The sequence below is a fragment of the Ochotona princeps genome, chromosome 1 (assembly GCF_030435755.1).
Source record: "Ochotona princeps isolate mOchPri1 chromosome 1, mOchPri1.hap1, whole genome shotgun sequence".
Taxonomy (NCBI): domain Eukaryota; kingdom Metazoa; phylum Chordata; class Mammalia; order Lagomorpha; family Ochotonidae; genus Ochotona; species Ochotona princeps.
In genome coordinates, this window is record NC_080832.1 from 169650015 (window position 1) to 169667233 (window position 17219).

Below are 17219 nucleotides of genomic sequence, written 5' to 3' on the forward strand. Positions count from 1 at the left end.
GGGAGAACTGCTTAACTAAAACCCAGAATTATACACGGAAGGGCAAAATCAAATAAACAAAAAAAATCCCTCTCTGCCCTGATTACATTGCAATTAAGGATTTCAACTGAATAAACACCCTGGATGAAGATGAGTGAATCCCCTACACCTCAAAAATCGAGGTAGCTGTTTTCAAAGTCTTAAGCCAACCAAAGCCAGTATCTCTAAGAAGCACAAATGACTTAAGAAGAATCCAGAACAGCGCAGGGAAACCAGAGAACGGGAACCCAAATGTGTGGCATTCCAAGCAGGACGGACCAAATGCAGTGGGGAGCAGAGAAGCGCAGTTAAAACAGCAATAAGCTGGGCCCACCGCGATAGCCTCGTGGCTAAAGTCCTCGTGTGGCATGCAGCGCGATCCCATAAGGGCGCCAGTTCTAATCCCCCTGCGTGGGAGACCCAGAAGAGGCTCTAGGCTCCTGGCTTCAGACTGGCACAGCTCCAGCCACTGTGGCCTCTTGGGGAGTGAATCAGCAGGCAGAAAAATCTTCCTCTCTGACTTTCCTCCTCTCTGTACATCTGACTTGCTAATAAAAAAAGTAAATAAATCTTAAAAAAAAAAACCAGCAACAAGCTGCTTTGCCCTTCAGACTGGCTAAAATTAAACAGCTAAAATCAGGCATTAAAGAGAAACGTCCTCTCTCCCATCAGCACTAACCACACTCCACCTCAGAGAGAATGCCGCGGATTGCATCGACGGGGACTCTCACGTGCGGTTTGCTCGACTGCGCAGCCGCGAGCGTGACGGTAACTGTGGCTGAAGCAGTCACGGTGAGCACTCAGCCGTCTGTCAGAAGGGACAGGGACTTGACGTGCACTTCAAGGATTTTAAAACGTAACATCGCGATTCTATACTTGTTGGCTTGCTTACTCAGACTGAATCAGAAGTGGGTTGGAGAGGCACGCATATGCCACCAGAAAACAGTGACCCAGCGGTCCCACGCTGCCTCTGCAGCTGTACGCAGTGGCTGCCCACGAGTGGCCACACAGGCCCAACAATTCAGTGGCCGAGCCACGGTGGCTCTTTCTCCACTCACAGATCCACGGTTACAGCAGTGGCCCACGGCAGCAGCACCGGGAGCCCTGCCCGTCTCCGTACACTGGCAGAGCCAGGCACTGGTTCCACTTTTTCAGCTCTTGTCATAACTCTCACACCAACTCCTTCCCTGCCGGCTCGCAGCCTTGCTCAAGCTCACAGCCGGGTGCATCAGTTACTCTTCCTTTAATCGACTTACTGTTTTTCTCCCCTCCTGTTCTTTCTTCCTTCTCTTTCTTGCAGTACCCACCACTACAAACAGGGTTCCCTGGGCACGCAGTGTGCTCCAGGGGTGGTTCCACCTTTGGGGGGGTGCATGACAAAGACACACGAGGTCTCTACTCTTTCACTGTTCTATCAAACTTTATATAATCAGCCCTAGAACCAGTATTCCCATTGCACTACATTGTCCCTTTGTTCAAACACATCCAGATGCTTTCCACGGTCTATCGAAAAGCATCTCCAAACTCGGCAGCAGGCCACCTAGGCCCCAGGCTCCCCCAGGAGCTGGCCTCACCCCTTCCCAACACAATCTCCCACTATTACATGGTGCAGAACATGGCTTCGGTGATACAGCCAAGCCACCAGCCTTTTTAGAACTGAAGATGTGGCAACGCAGATGATGGATCAAGCCAAAGTTGTCTTCACAATCTTGACAAAATGCCAAACAGCCAATGAAGAAAGAGGAAGACAAAACCAAGCCCTCAGTGTCTCCTGCATTCACAATGGCTTTCCGAGTATGGGAAGACAGACCCAGTCACGCGGGAGCAGGGACGCCAGTCTGGGGAGAGAGGAGACAGGCCTCCCACGGCAAAAGCAAGGTGCTTGGGCAGGAAGGCAGCCCAGAGTAGGCAGAGCCTCTGGGGGGGCCCAGTCACAGCCGGAGGCAGCACCTGAGTGCCCAGACTCCCCACGGCCAGGCAGGACAGGTGCAGCCACAGGGCCTGCTCTTCACTGGCAGAGTCAGGGCCAGCAGCAAGGCAAGCAGCTGCAGGTGCAAGCAGGCCTGGAAGTTCAACTCCACCAACCGCAGCCCATCCTTTGCAGCTAAGACTGGAGCAGGGGCCAGGGAAGGGGAACAAAGCCAGAGCGGTGTGACACCGGCTGAGGCAGCCAAGGCCTTCACGCTGCAAGACCACCCTAGGGCGCCTGACAACTAGGGGGTGACACATCATAACAGCTTCTGGAAAAGGAGTCTGGGTTATAGCACAGTGAGTTGAGCCTCCTCCTGCAATGCAGTGAGGTTCAAGTACAGGCAGCTCCACTTCTGGAATGAGAACGCTGCCGGGGTGGCCCGAGTGCTCGGACCCGGGCCGTCCACACGGGAGCCTTGGGTGCTCTGACCCGGGCCGTCCACACGGGAGACCAGGGTGCTCCGACCTGGGCCGTCCACACGGGAGCCTTGGGTGCTCGGCCACGGGCCGTCCACACGGGAGACCAGGGTGCTCCGACCCGGGCCGTCCACACGGGAGACCAGAGTGCTCGGCCACGGGCCGTCCACACGGGAGACCAGGGTGCTCCGACCTGGGCCGTCCACACGGAAGACCAGAGTGATCGGCCACGGGCCGTCCACACGGGAGACCAGGGTGCTCCGACCCGCGCCATCCACATGGGAGACCAGAGTGCTCCGACCCGGGCCGTCCACATGGGAGACCAGGGTGCTCCAACCCGGGCCGTCCACACGGGAGACCAGGGTGCTCCGACCCGCGCCATCCACATGGGAGACCAGGGTGCTCCGACCCGGGCTGTCCACACGGGAGACCAGGGTGCTCCAACCCGGGCCGTCCACACGGGAGACCAGGGTGCTCGGACCCGGGCCGTCCACACGGGAGCCCTGGGTAGAGTTCTTAGATCCCAGCTTCCACCCTAGCAGATGGAAACACTTTTTTGGGTCTCTATTTCATTCTTTCAAATAAAGTTTTTTTAAAAATCTTAAAAACTTATGTAGAAAAATGAACTGCATGATGTCTTACAGGCACATAATGCCAAAGAACCTGAGTGCTCTACCCACACTGTTTCTTCTGTAAGGACATATTTATTTTTATTGGAAAGGCATATATAGAGAGAGGAGATACACAGAGAAAGATTTTGTTTTCTGATTCTCTCCCCAAGTGGCTGAAATGGCTGGAGCTGTGCTGATCCAAAGCCAGGAGCCAGGAGCTTCTTCCAAGGTCTCCCATGCGGGTGCAGGGTCCCAAGGCTTTGGGCCGTCCTCGACTGCTTTCCCAGGCCACAAGCAGGGAGCTGGGTAGGAAGCGGAGCAGCCGGGACATGAACCAGCACCATAAGGGATCCCAGCACATGCAAGAGGAGGATTTAGCCACTAGGCTACCACACTGGGCCCACACTGTCACTGTTTCAAAAGTATAATTATTGTCATATTTTTATGCCTGTCTTTCCCCTCACTAGATAGTCAGCAACTCTAAAGCAGAAACAACTTGGCCTATAAGATAATGTTCTCGGTGAAATCCTTCCTTGCCGATATCCACAAAGTCTTTATTTCCTACAAAGTCTTGCACAATGAATCCCTACCTAATACACGTACAATTACCATCTGATTATCATTAAATGAAGCCATGGTCACCTGACCAGTGGAGACTGTAAAACACAACTACAAAAGGACTTTAACAAGTTCATGGAAAGATGCAGCTAAAATATGTATTGTGCTACGAAGAAACCAGAAAACCACGCACAGCTTTTCCATAATACACACTTCGATAAACTGTTTGAAGACACCCTCATATGTGTAGACTTCAAATTATTATTATTCTTTTTTTGGCCGCAAACTCATCTTTGAACTTCCATTTCCCAAACAACACGAGGAAGCTCCGATGTACCCTGGGAGAAAGCTTAGGCGAATGGGACATGTACAGTAACAGTCGTTACGTCAGCTACACTCTTCAACGGAAACCAAGGCACTTACTAGTGATCATGGCCCCGGTGATGGACGCCAGGAATCCCACGCTGACCGCGATGACCGAGATCAACCTGCCCTGCCTGTGCCTCTGCAGCGTCACGAACATCAGCACGCCCGCAGCACCATGGACGAAGAGCGACGAGAAGAGGGCCCAGAGAAAGATCCAGTACCACATCTCTGCAGGGAAGAGCACAGCATTCAGCATCCTGCTGGAACGCATCTGAGAACCCCCGCGGCACAAGCCAAAACCCATGGGGGAGCAGGGCGAGATGCAACAGGGGCTGCTGCAAGGCTGCAGGTTCAACTACCACTTGCCACCCCAGCATCCGGTGTGAGGGACTCTTCAAGTCTGATCCAGTTCCCTGCTGACGTGCCTGGGAAGGCAGCAAGGGCGGGCTCATCACCCACGTGGGAGACCCGTCGGAGTTCCTGGCTCCACCTGGACCTTGGCTCAGATGTTGAATCCGAATGGAACACCTCATCTCTACCTGTTACAGTTTCAAGTTAATCAGCTTTTTTTAAAGCATCTAGTACAGTGCCTGGCACTTAGTCAGTGATTTTACCTTTTATGACTTTCAAGAATTGCAGGCAATTTCACTGTTGCCCTCAACCTAATATACTTTAAAAAAAAAGTCAGATCTCTTATTTTCCTTTATTTTTTGCTTCTTTGCCTTCTGGTCATTCGAATACTTCTTACTGGGAACTTTTTGAATGCTACTGTTTTTCGACGTGTCGTCAACCACGCAACCGCGGGCGTTTCCGCTTTCGGCGGCGGGGCAGCCTTCCATCAGCTTTCCCTCCTGGAGCACCTGCGGCCCCTGGCACCTGCACCGCACTGCCTCTCCTGTGGGCTCCGCATTCCTGCACGACCCCATCCCTCTGACCAACACTGTTTCTAGGCGCAAAAGGGCAGCCAGTGGAGCCAGGCTGACCAAGCATTCCCTCTCACTGGACATCCTGGGTTGGGACCCCATGAGTGTTCCCTGTTTGGGGGTGGTGGACAATGCCAGGCTGAGGATTTGGGAGCCTTGTTGCCAGCGCATGGGGAAAATCACAACACAGGAAGAATGTAGAACTCTCAAGCACCACACCATCCGTATCCCTTATTCTAGTGACTTCTAAAGCCCTGCCACATTTCCATCCCAACATTCAACATCACAGTTTGGGTCCCGAATAATAGTATCTGTTTTGGTTTTGGTTTTTTGGTTTTTTATATATATGTATTAACTAGTTCAGGTAGCGTTTCTATGACTTAGTGGGCCCCACGCTGTAAAGCAGTCACCCTGGGGATCAACCTTGTTACACAAAACTCTGCAATTCCAAGTACCTCACTGGTCATCTGTGTCACACGCTCACTCCATGTCAGGCGTTACAAACCACACTGAGCAAACAGCACCAAAATGAGTGCATTAAAACCTATCTATCTAAACACCAACACAGTATAATATACACTGTGAGCGGAAATTCAAGATAATGTGGCTGCTGTGGAAAACAGAAGGCAATCCTGTAAAAACAAAAAATTAAAACCAGAATTATCGTATGCTCCACCAACTCCAATGCTAGGTGTATACCCAAGAGAATTACAACCCGAAACTCCGAGCACCGTCACAGTGTGCCAAGAGGTGGAAACAGTCCCCGCGTCCAACGAGCCACGAATGGGCAAAATGTGGCAGAGACATATGATGGAAAACCGCTTGCTTCTAAAGGGAAAGGAATCCTGTCATGGGCTGCACGTAGGCGAACCCTGGGGCCGCGATGCTGCGGTGGAATCCACCTGTTACAAAAGGAGCAGGGGTCCACCCAGAGGAGCCAGCACGGACACAGAAGGGGGACACTGGCTGCGGGGGGCTGCAACGCATGTGGCAGACGTGGGGCTGGCGGCTCTGGAGCACGGGAGAGCTTCCTCTCTGCAAGATGACACAGAGGTGGAGATGCGTTACGCAACCCTGCAAATGGACTAAACTTTACAAGAACATACACCCAACGATCACAGATTTGGTGTTGCATGTCATTGATGAGTATGTTTAGTACTGGTAAATGGTTCCAGGCACATGGAATGATATTTGGTTATTTACGTTATTTTCTGTGGATAAAACCACGTGTATGCTGGTGCTGCACACTGGGACAGAAATACACCAGAAAATGTGTGATGGCGAAGCTGCACCTTCCAGTCCACTGGGGGCTGAAGTCAAGCTCTGTGCAAACTCCCCAGCCACTGGATATGACGCACTTCCGGACCGCCAAACACGGGCACACAGGGGAGCAGGTACGCTCAGCACAGGAGCCCCACTCCTTCCATCCCACCCCACACCTACCCAATGCAGCTCTTAGATTTGGCCGTCCCCAAGTTGGTTCCTACACAACAAACCAGTAAATCTAAGAAAAGTGCTTGCTTGGGTTCTGTGAGCCACTCTAGAAAAACCATCAAACCTGAGGAGGCGCTCCGTGGGAGTCCCAGATCTAGAAGCCAGTCTGAAGTATGCAGAGGGGCAAGCACTGTGGCACAGAAGACTAAACTGCTGTGTGTGGCGCCTGCATCCATTTCAGAGTGCCTCTGCTGCCTGGCCAGCTTCTTGTCGGCACACCTGCGAGGCAGCAATGAGCGGCCAAGCACACAGCTTTCCACGCACATGGAAAGCCGGAGGAGCGCTGGCTGCAGCCTGCCAAGCTCTGAGAGCTGCAGGCACCGGGCGGTGACCCAGCAGATGAAATCGGCCGCTCCCTTTCTAACACACACACACACATATATGTATACATATGTGTATATATATATATTTCTAAGTGTGAGAAATTCTATGTTTCAGGTGGTATCTGAAGCAAGGGGACCTTGCGAGTTCCCCCATCTTGTGGGATCACAGCCCAGGGCACTCCACTCAGTGGTGTCCATGAGACCTGCTTGGTGTCAGGAAAGCCTCACAGGACCCCGCGAGACACAGGAAACAAGCAGGGGGTCTCTGCAGGCAGCTTTGTGGGGTTTTTTGGGCCACAATTCACAAAAATGCGTAAAAATACGTTAATTACGGATATTTAAAATACAATTGAGTCAAGTTCACAAATTTTCAAACAGAACAGAAATTCTGTGAAGGATCGAGGCTAAGGGTTTTGGACAGACAGTGCAAGGGCTCCTGGTGGCCACACAACGGCCTGGTGCTCCGGTCGTGGCGGCGGACACACAAACAGGTGATAAAAGCCCGCGGAGCTGAGAACAGGCGCACAGCGGGGCAGGGGCGTGGCGTCAGCCTAAGACCTCAGCCGTGACGTAACACACGTTTCCCTTGATGTTCCCACTGGGTAGCTGAAGCTCTCTCCACATGATTTCTTACGAACTGCAATGGAATTGGTCTGATTTTTTAAAGGAAGGAGGGATATATTTCTAAAAATGATCCCCCCCCCAAAAAAAAAAATTCGGCACCACCCAGCCAAGCTCACACAAACTGGCACACAGAATAGACTCAAGATAATTTGAACTTCCTGCAAGGAGACATCTGATAGAATTTACAATGTGTATTAAAATACCACGGGTGCTTCTCAATGATGGAAGAGATAGATACTGGTAATTAAGGAGAAATCGACAAAGCGTGCCTTTTACAGTTTTCCAACTTTCAGAGCAATATGTATAGTGCTTTCATATCACACTGTCGCTCCAGAACAAATGGCTTCAATTAAAACACACACACACACACACACATTAAAAAGGTCTAACTTGCCCAGACGATATTTGGTTATTAAAAGACCTAATTTCCCAACATGATGCCCCAGAAGGCAGCGACACTGGGAGGCAGCTTGCTGCCACATCAGGGCACTCCACAGACACCTCGCCCCAGGACAAGCATGGGCTCTCCCAGAGCTGCCACCTTGTACGTTGGACCTAAGTTCACCTACAACATCATAACACATCTACCCCCTGAGAAGTTCTCTGCTTCAATGTCCTTCTGACACAATCAGAAGAAATAATATCTTTACTAGATTTAACATCATGAACAGGGAAATTATTTGGCGTTATAAAAAGTAGAATTTTGGGGGCCCGGCATGGTAGCCTAGCAGCTAAACTCCTTGCCTTGCATGCGCCAGGATCCCATACGGGCGTAGGTTCTAATCCCAGCAGCCCCACTTCCCATCCAGCTCCCTGCTTGTGGCCTGGGAAAACAGTCAGATCCAAAGCCTTGGGACCCTGCACCTGCGTGGGAGACCTGGAAGAAGCCCTGATTCACTTTCCCAAATGGCTACAACTGGGGCAGGGCCCGGCCAGGCCGGGAGAGTCTCTTCCAAGGCTCTCCCCTGGGTTCAGGGGCGCAGGCACTTGGGCTGCGCTCCCAGGGTGCACTGACAGGGGCCTGGGTCACAGAGTACGTGGCAGGGTTTTTGAAGTAAAGCCCGCAGGACACCAACCCACACCTGATGCAGTCCAAAGTCATGCCTGTGGACTTCCGACAGAGGCCCAGCCTGCAGGAACAAACTGTAGAACCGATCCAAAGAGCCAACACTGGTCAGCTGAAGTGGATGCCCTCAACCCACAGCTTGCTTTCTGCCCACAATCCAGTCCACCTCCCCCAAGTCTCTAATAACTGCGCAACCACAAAGGGAGCAGGTCGGCAGGGGCTTAGCGCTAAACCAAACTCTGCAGACCACTGCAAGTTTGAAGTGCCTCAGCCCCAAGCATCTCAGTTCCCTGCAAAGGAACAGGCCTTCCTCCGGCAGGGCTCTGGCAGCCCCCGGAGGGCTAGCCCCCCGAGGGCTAGCTCCGCTCCCAGCCACTCTCAGCTTACCTCCCAGTGGTCAGCAAGGTGGGAGAGGCGAGGCCAGAAGCAGCTCTGCTCCTGACCCTGACTCCCGCCAGCCCCGGACACAAGGTCGTTCAAACTCCATTCACAGTGCTTTCATTCATTCCGGAGCAGAATTATTAAGGAGAAATTAATTTCTCTACATATTTAGATAAAAGCAAGTCCAAGAATTGTAGATGGGGCCTGATCCTATTGCTTCAAACAGCAAGTGTGTCTATATATAAACAGAAAATGATACGGAAGGGGGGCATACCAATGGCTTTCTTTTACAAACAAAAATACAGGATGGGTGATACTATCTTATACATTTTTTATAACAACTAGTCTGACCTACTGTCAGGGTCGCCGACCATCGGGGAAAGAAAAGCCTTGGTCAACTTTACTGGGGGGAGGGAGTCCACCCTAGCACCTTTCCTCTGTAGTGGAGAGGCAGAGAGCAAGCGGGCAGGTGTGGGACTGAAAAGGCGCACAAAGAGGCGTGCAGGGGGTTTTTATAACCCTCCTGATGCAAAGCTGGAGTGGGTGCCACTCCGGTCCTTTTTAGGAAAGGAAGGGCCGGTCTGAATCCATCACTGGTCTGCTGGGGGGGGGTGCTCCGCTGCCATGGCAACGCGCCCTTCCAGGTCTGGCCTGAGATCCCAGTGACACAGTGGGTCTGATGCAAACGCCGCCCTCCTTCCTAACCAGGGAAACCATCACCTACAGGTAACACAGTTTGCTTAGGGCTGATGTGGTGGCGTAGCACACGGATCCTCCACTTGCAGTGCCACTCTCTCATATGGGAACTGGCACACGCCCTGACTGCTCCACTTGTGATCCAGCTCCCTGCTGGTGGCCTGGGAAAGCAGAGGATGGCTAGAGTCCTTGGGCCCCTGCAGCCACCCGGGAGACACGGAAGGACTCCCGGCTTTGGATCAGTTCAGCGCTGGTCACTGGGGTCATCTGGCGAGCCAATCAGAAGCTGGGAGATCTCTGCCTTTGAGAAAGCAATGAATAAATCTTTTAAGAAGAATTTAAAAGCTTGTTGCAAATACGTTGATTTCAGAAATCAGTGTCATTGTGTCCTTTAACTCATGCAAGAAGATGTCACGGCAAGCCAGCGGTTCTCACCCTGGGCTGCTCCTGGGCACACAGAGAACAGTTCACGACGGGCTCCAGTACAAGTGTGTGCCAATCAAATCCCTCAAATGAGGATTCCACAGGAGAGGCACAGTCTAGGGTAATTTCACATAAACTTCCAAATGTCATTACCAAAACCTACTGCATCAGACAAGCATTAATATAGACCACCCAACCCTTCCGTCATTGTCAAGTTGATATTGGCAATGCTTTGTGCATTCAAAATATGCCAGGCACCAAGCCGGAAATAGCTCACCTGTTTAAAAAAAAAACGCATGTGGGGACTATTCATAATTTTCTGCCATTATAGAAATAATTGATATTTTTAAGTAAATTAGATTATTTTACGTTTTTTTTTTATTTCACCAACTAAAAGGTGTGCAATTCACTCTCATCACACGTCTGATGATAGGGGCTCCTGAATTTGGGGTCTGACCCATGCAGAGGGCTTGTTAATTTCCCCATGAGAAGATGCACCGAAAACGTCCTCTACGTTAGGCGACAACCAGGTGTGGCCCACGTCCCACATGCAGTTCATCACTGTTTCTGTGCAATCTGGGATCTAAACAGTGACTTTCATATTTAGAAATGGTCCTAAAAAAATCAAAGCAAAATTCTGCAACAGGCAAAAATGACCAACAACTGGGAACAGACATCTGGCCTAGCAGTTAGGACCCCGACTGAGCCGTGTGCATCCTGCATCAGGACACCTGTTCCCCATCACAGTGCTGCTCCGGGGTCAGCTTCCAGCAAGCGCGCCTCCTGGAAAGCCATCTCCCTCAGAGACTCGGATGGAATTTTCCAGATCCATCTTTGGCCAGTCCCAGCCCAGGCAGGTGTGCGGCTTGGGGGAGTGAAGCAGCACAAAGATGCTCTCTCTGAGCTTGTCTCTCAATAAATGATTTTTTAAAATGTATGAAGCTCCTGTTTCTGTAGCTCTAAAACTCTTTCATACTCCCTGTGACTAGCTTCATGCCTCAGTAGTAACACGCCAGAAACCAGGGGACCAGGGTCTTGGGTCATCTCCCACTAGTTTCCCAGGCACATTAGCAGGGAGCTGAACTGGAAGCAGAGCAGACAGGACTCAAACTGGTATCCACATGGGACACATCAGAGGTGGCACTTTACTTGTGATGCTACAACGCTGGCCCTGGTCTAGCTGACTTTGATAAATATTCCTGGGGACTAAACCACCCCATCACATGGTTAACAATTATAGCCATGGTCTTTCCATGTATTATCAAGAATTAACACTCAGGTATTTAACTAACAATACTCCAATGGCATGGATTCAGCTGCCTTGGGTTGCACAGGGCATCTAGAAGGCAAGTGATGTTCTACGAGGTGCACAGTCCTAAGCAAGGGGGAACGCTGTCAAGAAAGGCCTCAAGAATAATCACAGCCACACCTGAATTCTAGAACAAACAGGACTTAATCAGTGATACACACACAGGAGGCAGGATGAAGGTAGGCGCCGGCAGGTGTATCTGCAGTCGCCTGGGACTGACCCCAGCTGCAGAAACGTCCATGTAACTGGTCCAGGATGCAGCTGAGACACTGGATTTTTTCAGGTCTTCCAGGTGATTCTCAGACCCAGCCAAGAATGAGAAATCACTACTCAAGACAATTGTTTCAATCATGAAACTGTGTATAACAGTTTCTCTTTCTTTCTCGGAGTTGGCTAATTCCAAATGCTAAGAATAAGAGAGGGGTACATATAATAGAGGGAATATGTGATGGGGGTCCTATATGAACTCTGAAGAGTGTGGGCTCTACTATGAGGTCAATGAAAAGCTTTAAATAAAGAGTTACAACCAGAATGACCTTTTGAAAAGATGCCTCTGATAGCCAGCAGAAGGCAGCTCTAGAAGCAGATGGAAGACTACATGACTAGTTCAAGAATCCAGGGGGATGCTAAGGCCTGGGACTCAGGCCTCAGGACTGCAAGTAAACTGATAAATAATTAGAAGGGTTTGCTGATGACCTGTATAGCTGGAGGCCCAGGAGATGTGATGCCTGGCTTCTCCAATTTCTGGTGTGGATAGATCAAGACAATCAGCTTTCAGATTTGGAAGCACGGAAACCTGCTTAGTCCATCACAATACTGCTCAAATTCTTGCAAGCAGGATTAAAGATGTGAAATGCAGAAAAATGTGGAGGCTCTCCACACCTTTCCCCTGCTGAACACGTGCATTAGAGAGTTGCCCATGGCTGTAGCTACATTCCAGAGGCCGGGTGACATGTGAAGAAAGCAGGTCTATTTAGCTCATACTTTGGCAAGCTGCAGTCCTGACAGGCTGGGCGAGACCTAAGGATGGGAGGCACTGGCAGGTCAGCAAGCAGGGCACTGAACAGGGGAGCCGGGCAGCAGGGCCCCAACGGCTGTTTCCTAAGACCCACCCCAGGAACTAAGCAGGGTCAGACAAAAACTACCTCAGTTCCTTCTGGGGGCAGCACTCCTAAGGATCCAATCACTTCTTGCCCTCAGGCCTCCCCTCCTTAAAAGTTCCATCACCTCCTACCCCGTGGTACCAGGGAACATGCTCCCGATTCGGGGGTCTCAGGAGACTCACGCAGGCCACCAACGGCGTCCTTCTCTGACCATCTGCTGTGGGGCAAGGGCACCGCACCCGTCATCCTAAAGGGACAAGCCAACACCTTCTGTTTAGGCTGGAAAAAACCCTTTCTACCTTTCAAATAAAGGAAGCAAAACTATAGAATACACCCACAGACAAAACCAACAACCCAGCGCGGACAAAGCAGCCGCAGATTCGGCTCTGTGATGTCCCCAACCCACCCAAGCACCAGCCAGAGGCCTGAGACTGTCCAGCAGGTGATCAGCTCCCACATGAGGACCCTCGGAGAGAGTCGACGACTCCAGGAAATGCTGAACACTTCAAAACCACCAAGCAGAGCTGAAAACACCTTGAAGGAGTTTACCAACAGGCTTGGCAGATCACAGAAAAAAAAACAGAGCAGAGAAGGAAGTATAAAAGAGCTCAAACACAATGTCAAATGTTTTAACACACATGTAATCTAAAGAAGAATGAGACTGAGAGACAGAATGGACTGCAGATGTTCCGAAAACAATGAAAGACATCCAATTACAAACCCAAGACATCTGGAACATTCCACTCACCTTAAGGAATCACAAACTAACAACGGCGACCAGCCAGGTAGTTTACGGATCAACCCCAAGCCCGTGGCACCAGCATCCCATAAGGTTGCTGGTTCGAGTCTCAGCTACTCTACTCGCCACTCAGTCTGGAAAAGCAGTGGAGGACGGCCCAAGTCCTGGAGCCTCTGCACCCGTGTGGGAGACCAAGAAGAAACTCTCGCCTTCCACCCTCAAGCCAGCCCAGTTCTGGCCATCTCAGCCATGTGGGGAGTGCACCAACAGAAAGACGGGAAAGCTCCCTCTGAAAGTCTTAAACTCTCTCAGGTAAAATTAAAAAAAAAAATTTTTTTTCAAAGCAATAAAATAATCCTCCTATACACACCGCTCAATATCACAGTGAACTGTTCAAAACCTCGAAGATAAGGGGAAATTACTGAGGGCAATCGAGGGAAAGGCTTTGATATATGAAGGAACAAAGATAAAAAGTATGACAAACTTGCCATTGGAAACTACCCAGAATCACATTTACACAGTACGGAAGGGGCTGAGCGTGGGGAAGGGAATCTAACAAGCCAGAAACCTGTATCAAGCAGAATTTCCTTCAAAACTAAAGGCAAGAGAGAAAAAACAAGACAACCAAACAAAAAACCAAAGGTGAAATAGAGACTTTTTCAAACAGAATTCATGTGGAGAGTTAGGGACCCCTGTTTGAACCTTTTAAAGGAGGCTCTTTAGGTAGAAGGAATATGATACTAAGTAGAAACAACTAGCCAAAGAAATGAAATGACAAAGAAAGTTAAATTGTAGGTAAATATTCAAACCATTCTTCTTATTTTTTAATTACTCAAAATAAATGGCCCTATTTGTCTACCCGAAACCTTTATTCTGGATATTTAATACTTAGCTGCTTCTCCTTCAAGCAGAACAAAAACCCTGCTTTTCAAGTGCACTGAGACCCCCGTCAGGACTGCTTTGATATACCGCCCCTAAGGCTGAAGGAAGTATTGTCCACAACCCACCGAGAAATCACCAGTCCCTTCATAAGCACATCATTGTAAACTGTAAATGACAATGTCCTTTATTGAAGAGTGAAATTATTTTTTAAATACCACAGCTTTAATTTACAACAATTACATTATCATTTGCTTTAAGGAAATAGGAGAGGGGACACTGGCCACTACCAGCCTGCCACATGGGAGCGCCGTTGGGCAGTGACGCTCCGGGGACAGCAGCAGCAGCCAGCCAGCCAACCACCTCCCCAGGGGAGAGCTCTGTGAATTCCTGGCTCCAGGTTTCAGCTTGGCCCAGTCCTGGCTCCTGAAGCCACTTGGAGAGAGAACCAACAGCCAGTTCCTTCCCTGCCCTTCTCTATTGTTCTGCCTTGCAGATCAGGTAATCTCAATGAAGATGAACAAATCAAAAGAAATAAAAGACCAGTCGGAACAGCCCGAAAGCTCATTATATTTAAGCCATAATGCAGCCTTCACGAAGGACACTATTCAGCCTGTGCTTCCACATAACTGATCAGGGTAAGCGTCTGAGGCTCCTGGGCCCAGCACGGTAGTCCTCGCCTTGCACACGCACGGATCCCATATGGGTGCCGATTCATACCCCAGCTGCCCCACTTCCCATCCAGCTCCCTGCTTGTGGCCTGGGAGAGCAGTCCAGGACGGCCCAAAGCCTTGGGACCCTGCACCACTGGTGTGGAAGCCTTGGAAGAGGCCCCTGGCTTCAGATCAGTTCATTGTGGCCACTTGAGGAGTAAGCCATGGATGGGAAATCTTTCTTTCTGTCTCTCCTTCTCTTTATAAATCTGACTTTTCAATTAAAAAAGTAAATCTTAAAAAACAGTTTGAGGATCCAATGAAAAATCTGAATACAACAGCACGATTATGTAACAGTTGCAGCTGCTGCTTCTCATACGCCCTCAAACAACTTACACAGAATATGCAAAGCTAAGAAATAGCAACAATAACATGTTTTTTTAAATCACTGACCTAAAAACCTTCTCAACATTAGATACAATGTTTCTATTTACTTTCTTAAATAATTCACTTTATTTTCGATGATGTTTACATAGTTGAGGTGGATGCCCCCGTGGGCCCCTGATCAGGATGGGGAGGGCTGAGGAGCGGGGGACGTGGATGAGACAGCTGCCTCCAATCATTTTTCTTCCTGTATCTGGGGAAGGTGGAAAGGGAGGGGAGAGGGCCGCTCCCGGAGGCCGACCGCATCAGGACCCACTGACAGCCACCTGATGTCATCCCAGGGTCCCCAGCGTGGAGTACGGTCTGGGGGTACTGCTTAAGTGGTTTCTTTTCTTTTCTTTTCAAGATTTGTTTATTTATTGGAAAGTCAGATTTACAGAGAGAAAGGAGAGACAGAGAGAAAGATCTTCCATCCACTGGTTTACTCCCCAAGTGGCTGCAACGGCTGGAGCTGAGCCGATCTGAAGGCAGGCGCCTCCTCCAGGTGTTCCAAGTGTGTGCAGGGTCCCAAGACTTTGGGCTGTTCTCTACTGCTTTCTCGGGCCACAAGCAGGCAGCTGGAAGGGAAGTGGAGCAGTCAGGATGTGAACTGGCACCGATATGGAATCACAGCACATGCAAGGTGAGGACTTGCGCCACTAGGCTGCTGTGCTGGGCCCTAAGTGGTTCCAATAGTTCTGAGATGCTGTTGATTTTATTGCTCCAAGATGCAATGTTTTATAATCTTACAGTATGACATTTCCAAGGGATATTTCTATGGAGTGCTCAACCATGAACTCTGACACCTGTGACTATAACTTAACCATAATACTCTCCTTTTGATACATCCCTAAAACTGAAGGAGGGACCAACACACACACAAGGAGGGAGGGCAGCGAGCAACCTAGGACAAGGTCAGGCCAGGCACACCCCAAGTGTGAGGTCAGTAAGAGGTGAGGCTGCAGCGGCAGCAGCAAAGAGGCCATGTCAGCTCTGCACGGCATCTGTGCGTCTGGAGTCAGCTCGAGTTCCCGTATCAGGTGTCCAGGCCGCCTGCTTCTGCCTGGTGTTCAGAGAAGAGACGCTCTGAGCTGAGGCTGAACACGTTCAAGAGCTGAAGAAGCCTTGCTGGAAAAGGACACATTGCTTAACCTCAAAGATTAAAGAAACAGGTTTAGTTGCAAACGTTAACAACTGGATTCTTAACTCCTCATAAAATGTCTAAGCCTTTTGTTTTCTTCAGTAGAAATGTCTAGAGCAGTTGTCCCTTCACCCAGTAGGACGGACTGGCCAGGATGAGGAAACCTGGACCTGAGAAACACGATTTGTCTGAAAACAGAAAAGGTAACAGATGCTATCAAGGGCAAACTGGGCTTCCTGACCTCACCCCTCCCCCTCTACGCCTCGACCCCCCCAACCCAGAGGCCCACACGGCTGTGCAGCCCACTCAGCTATGGAAGCAATACCATAAATAAAATTAGAAGATTAAAAGTATAAAGTATTTCATTGCACCATGCTGCTTACTTAAGACTATCAATTTTAAAAAAATTACTCTAATAGAATCTCAATAGTCAAAAGGGTATATGCTGTTCCAGCATACATTATCCAAGTACACACATAAAAGTTGCAATGCTTAATTCTTCCATATAACTCAGATTCAATATAACTACACCACGTAGACTTTTTATATCTTTTTTTAAAAAAAGATTAATCTTTCTTAAAAAATTCTTTTTAAAGAAAAGATTAATTTATTTTTATTGGAAAGCCAGACTTACAGAGAGAAGGAAAGACAGAGAGAAAGATCTTCTGTCCACTGGTTCACTTCCCAAGTGGCCGCCGGCGGCTGGAGCTGAACTGATCTGAAGCCAGGAGCCTCTTCCAGGTCTCCCACGCTGGTGCAGGGTCCCAAGGCTTTGGGCCATCCTCAGCTGCTTTCCCAGGCCACAAGCAGGGAGCTGGATGGGAAGTGGAGCTGCCGGGACATGAACTGGTGCCCATATGGGATCACAGTGTGTATAAGGCAAGGACTGTAGCCACTAGACTATCGTACCGGGCGCAAGAGGACATTTGTTAAAGATACATCCTAATATAATCTGTTGTTAAAAGATAGTCACTTGAAAGAAAATCTAACTTATCACATAATCTCACTGAAAATAAAGGCATCATTTATACTGACATTTTTAAGTATTTAGAGGTCCTGGAAGTCCCTGTTCACTTTGACATGACCACATATCCAGCAATG

General features: G+C 49.6%; 1 protein-coding gene across 1 annotated transcript in view; it reads right to left on the bottom strand.

Annotated features, from left to right (window-relative positions):
• The window catches only part of TMEM170B (transmembrane protein 170B), a 32512-nt gene that overhangs the window by 7100 nt on the left and 8193 nt on the right, over positions 1-17219 (bottom strand). The window contains exon 2 of the mRNA XM_004598802.2: positions 3999-4169. Within this exon, the coding sequence (XP_004598859.1) occupies positions 3999-4169 (171 nt within the window). The remainder of the gene's footprint in view (positions 1-3998; positions 4170-17219) is intronic.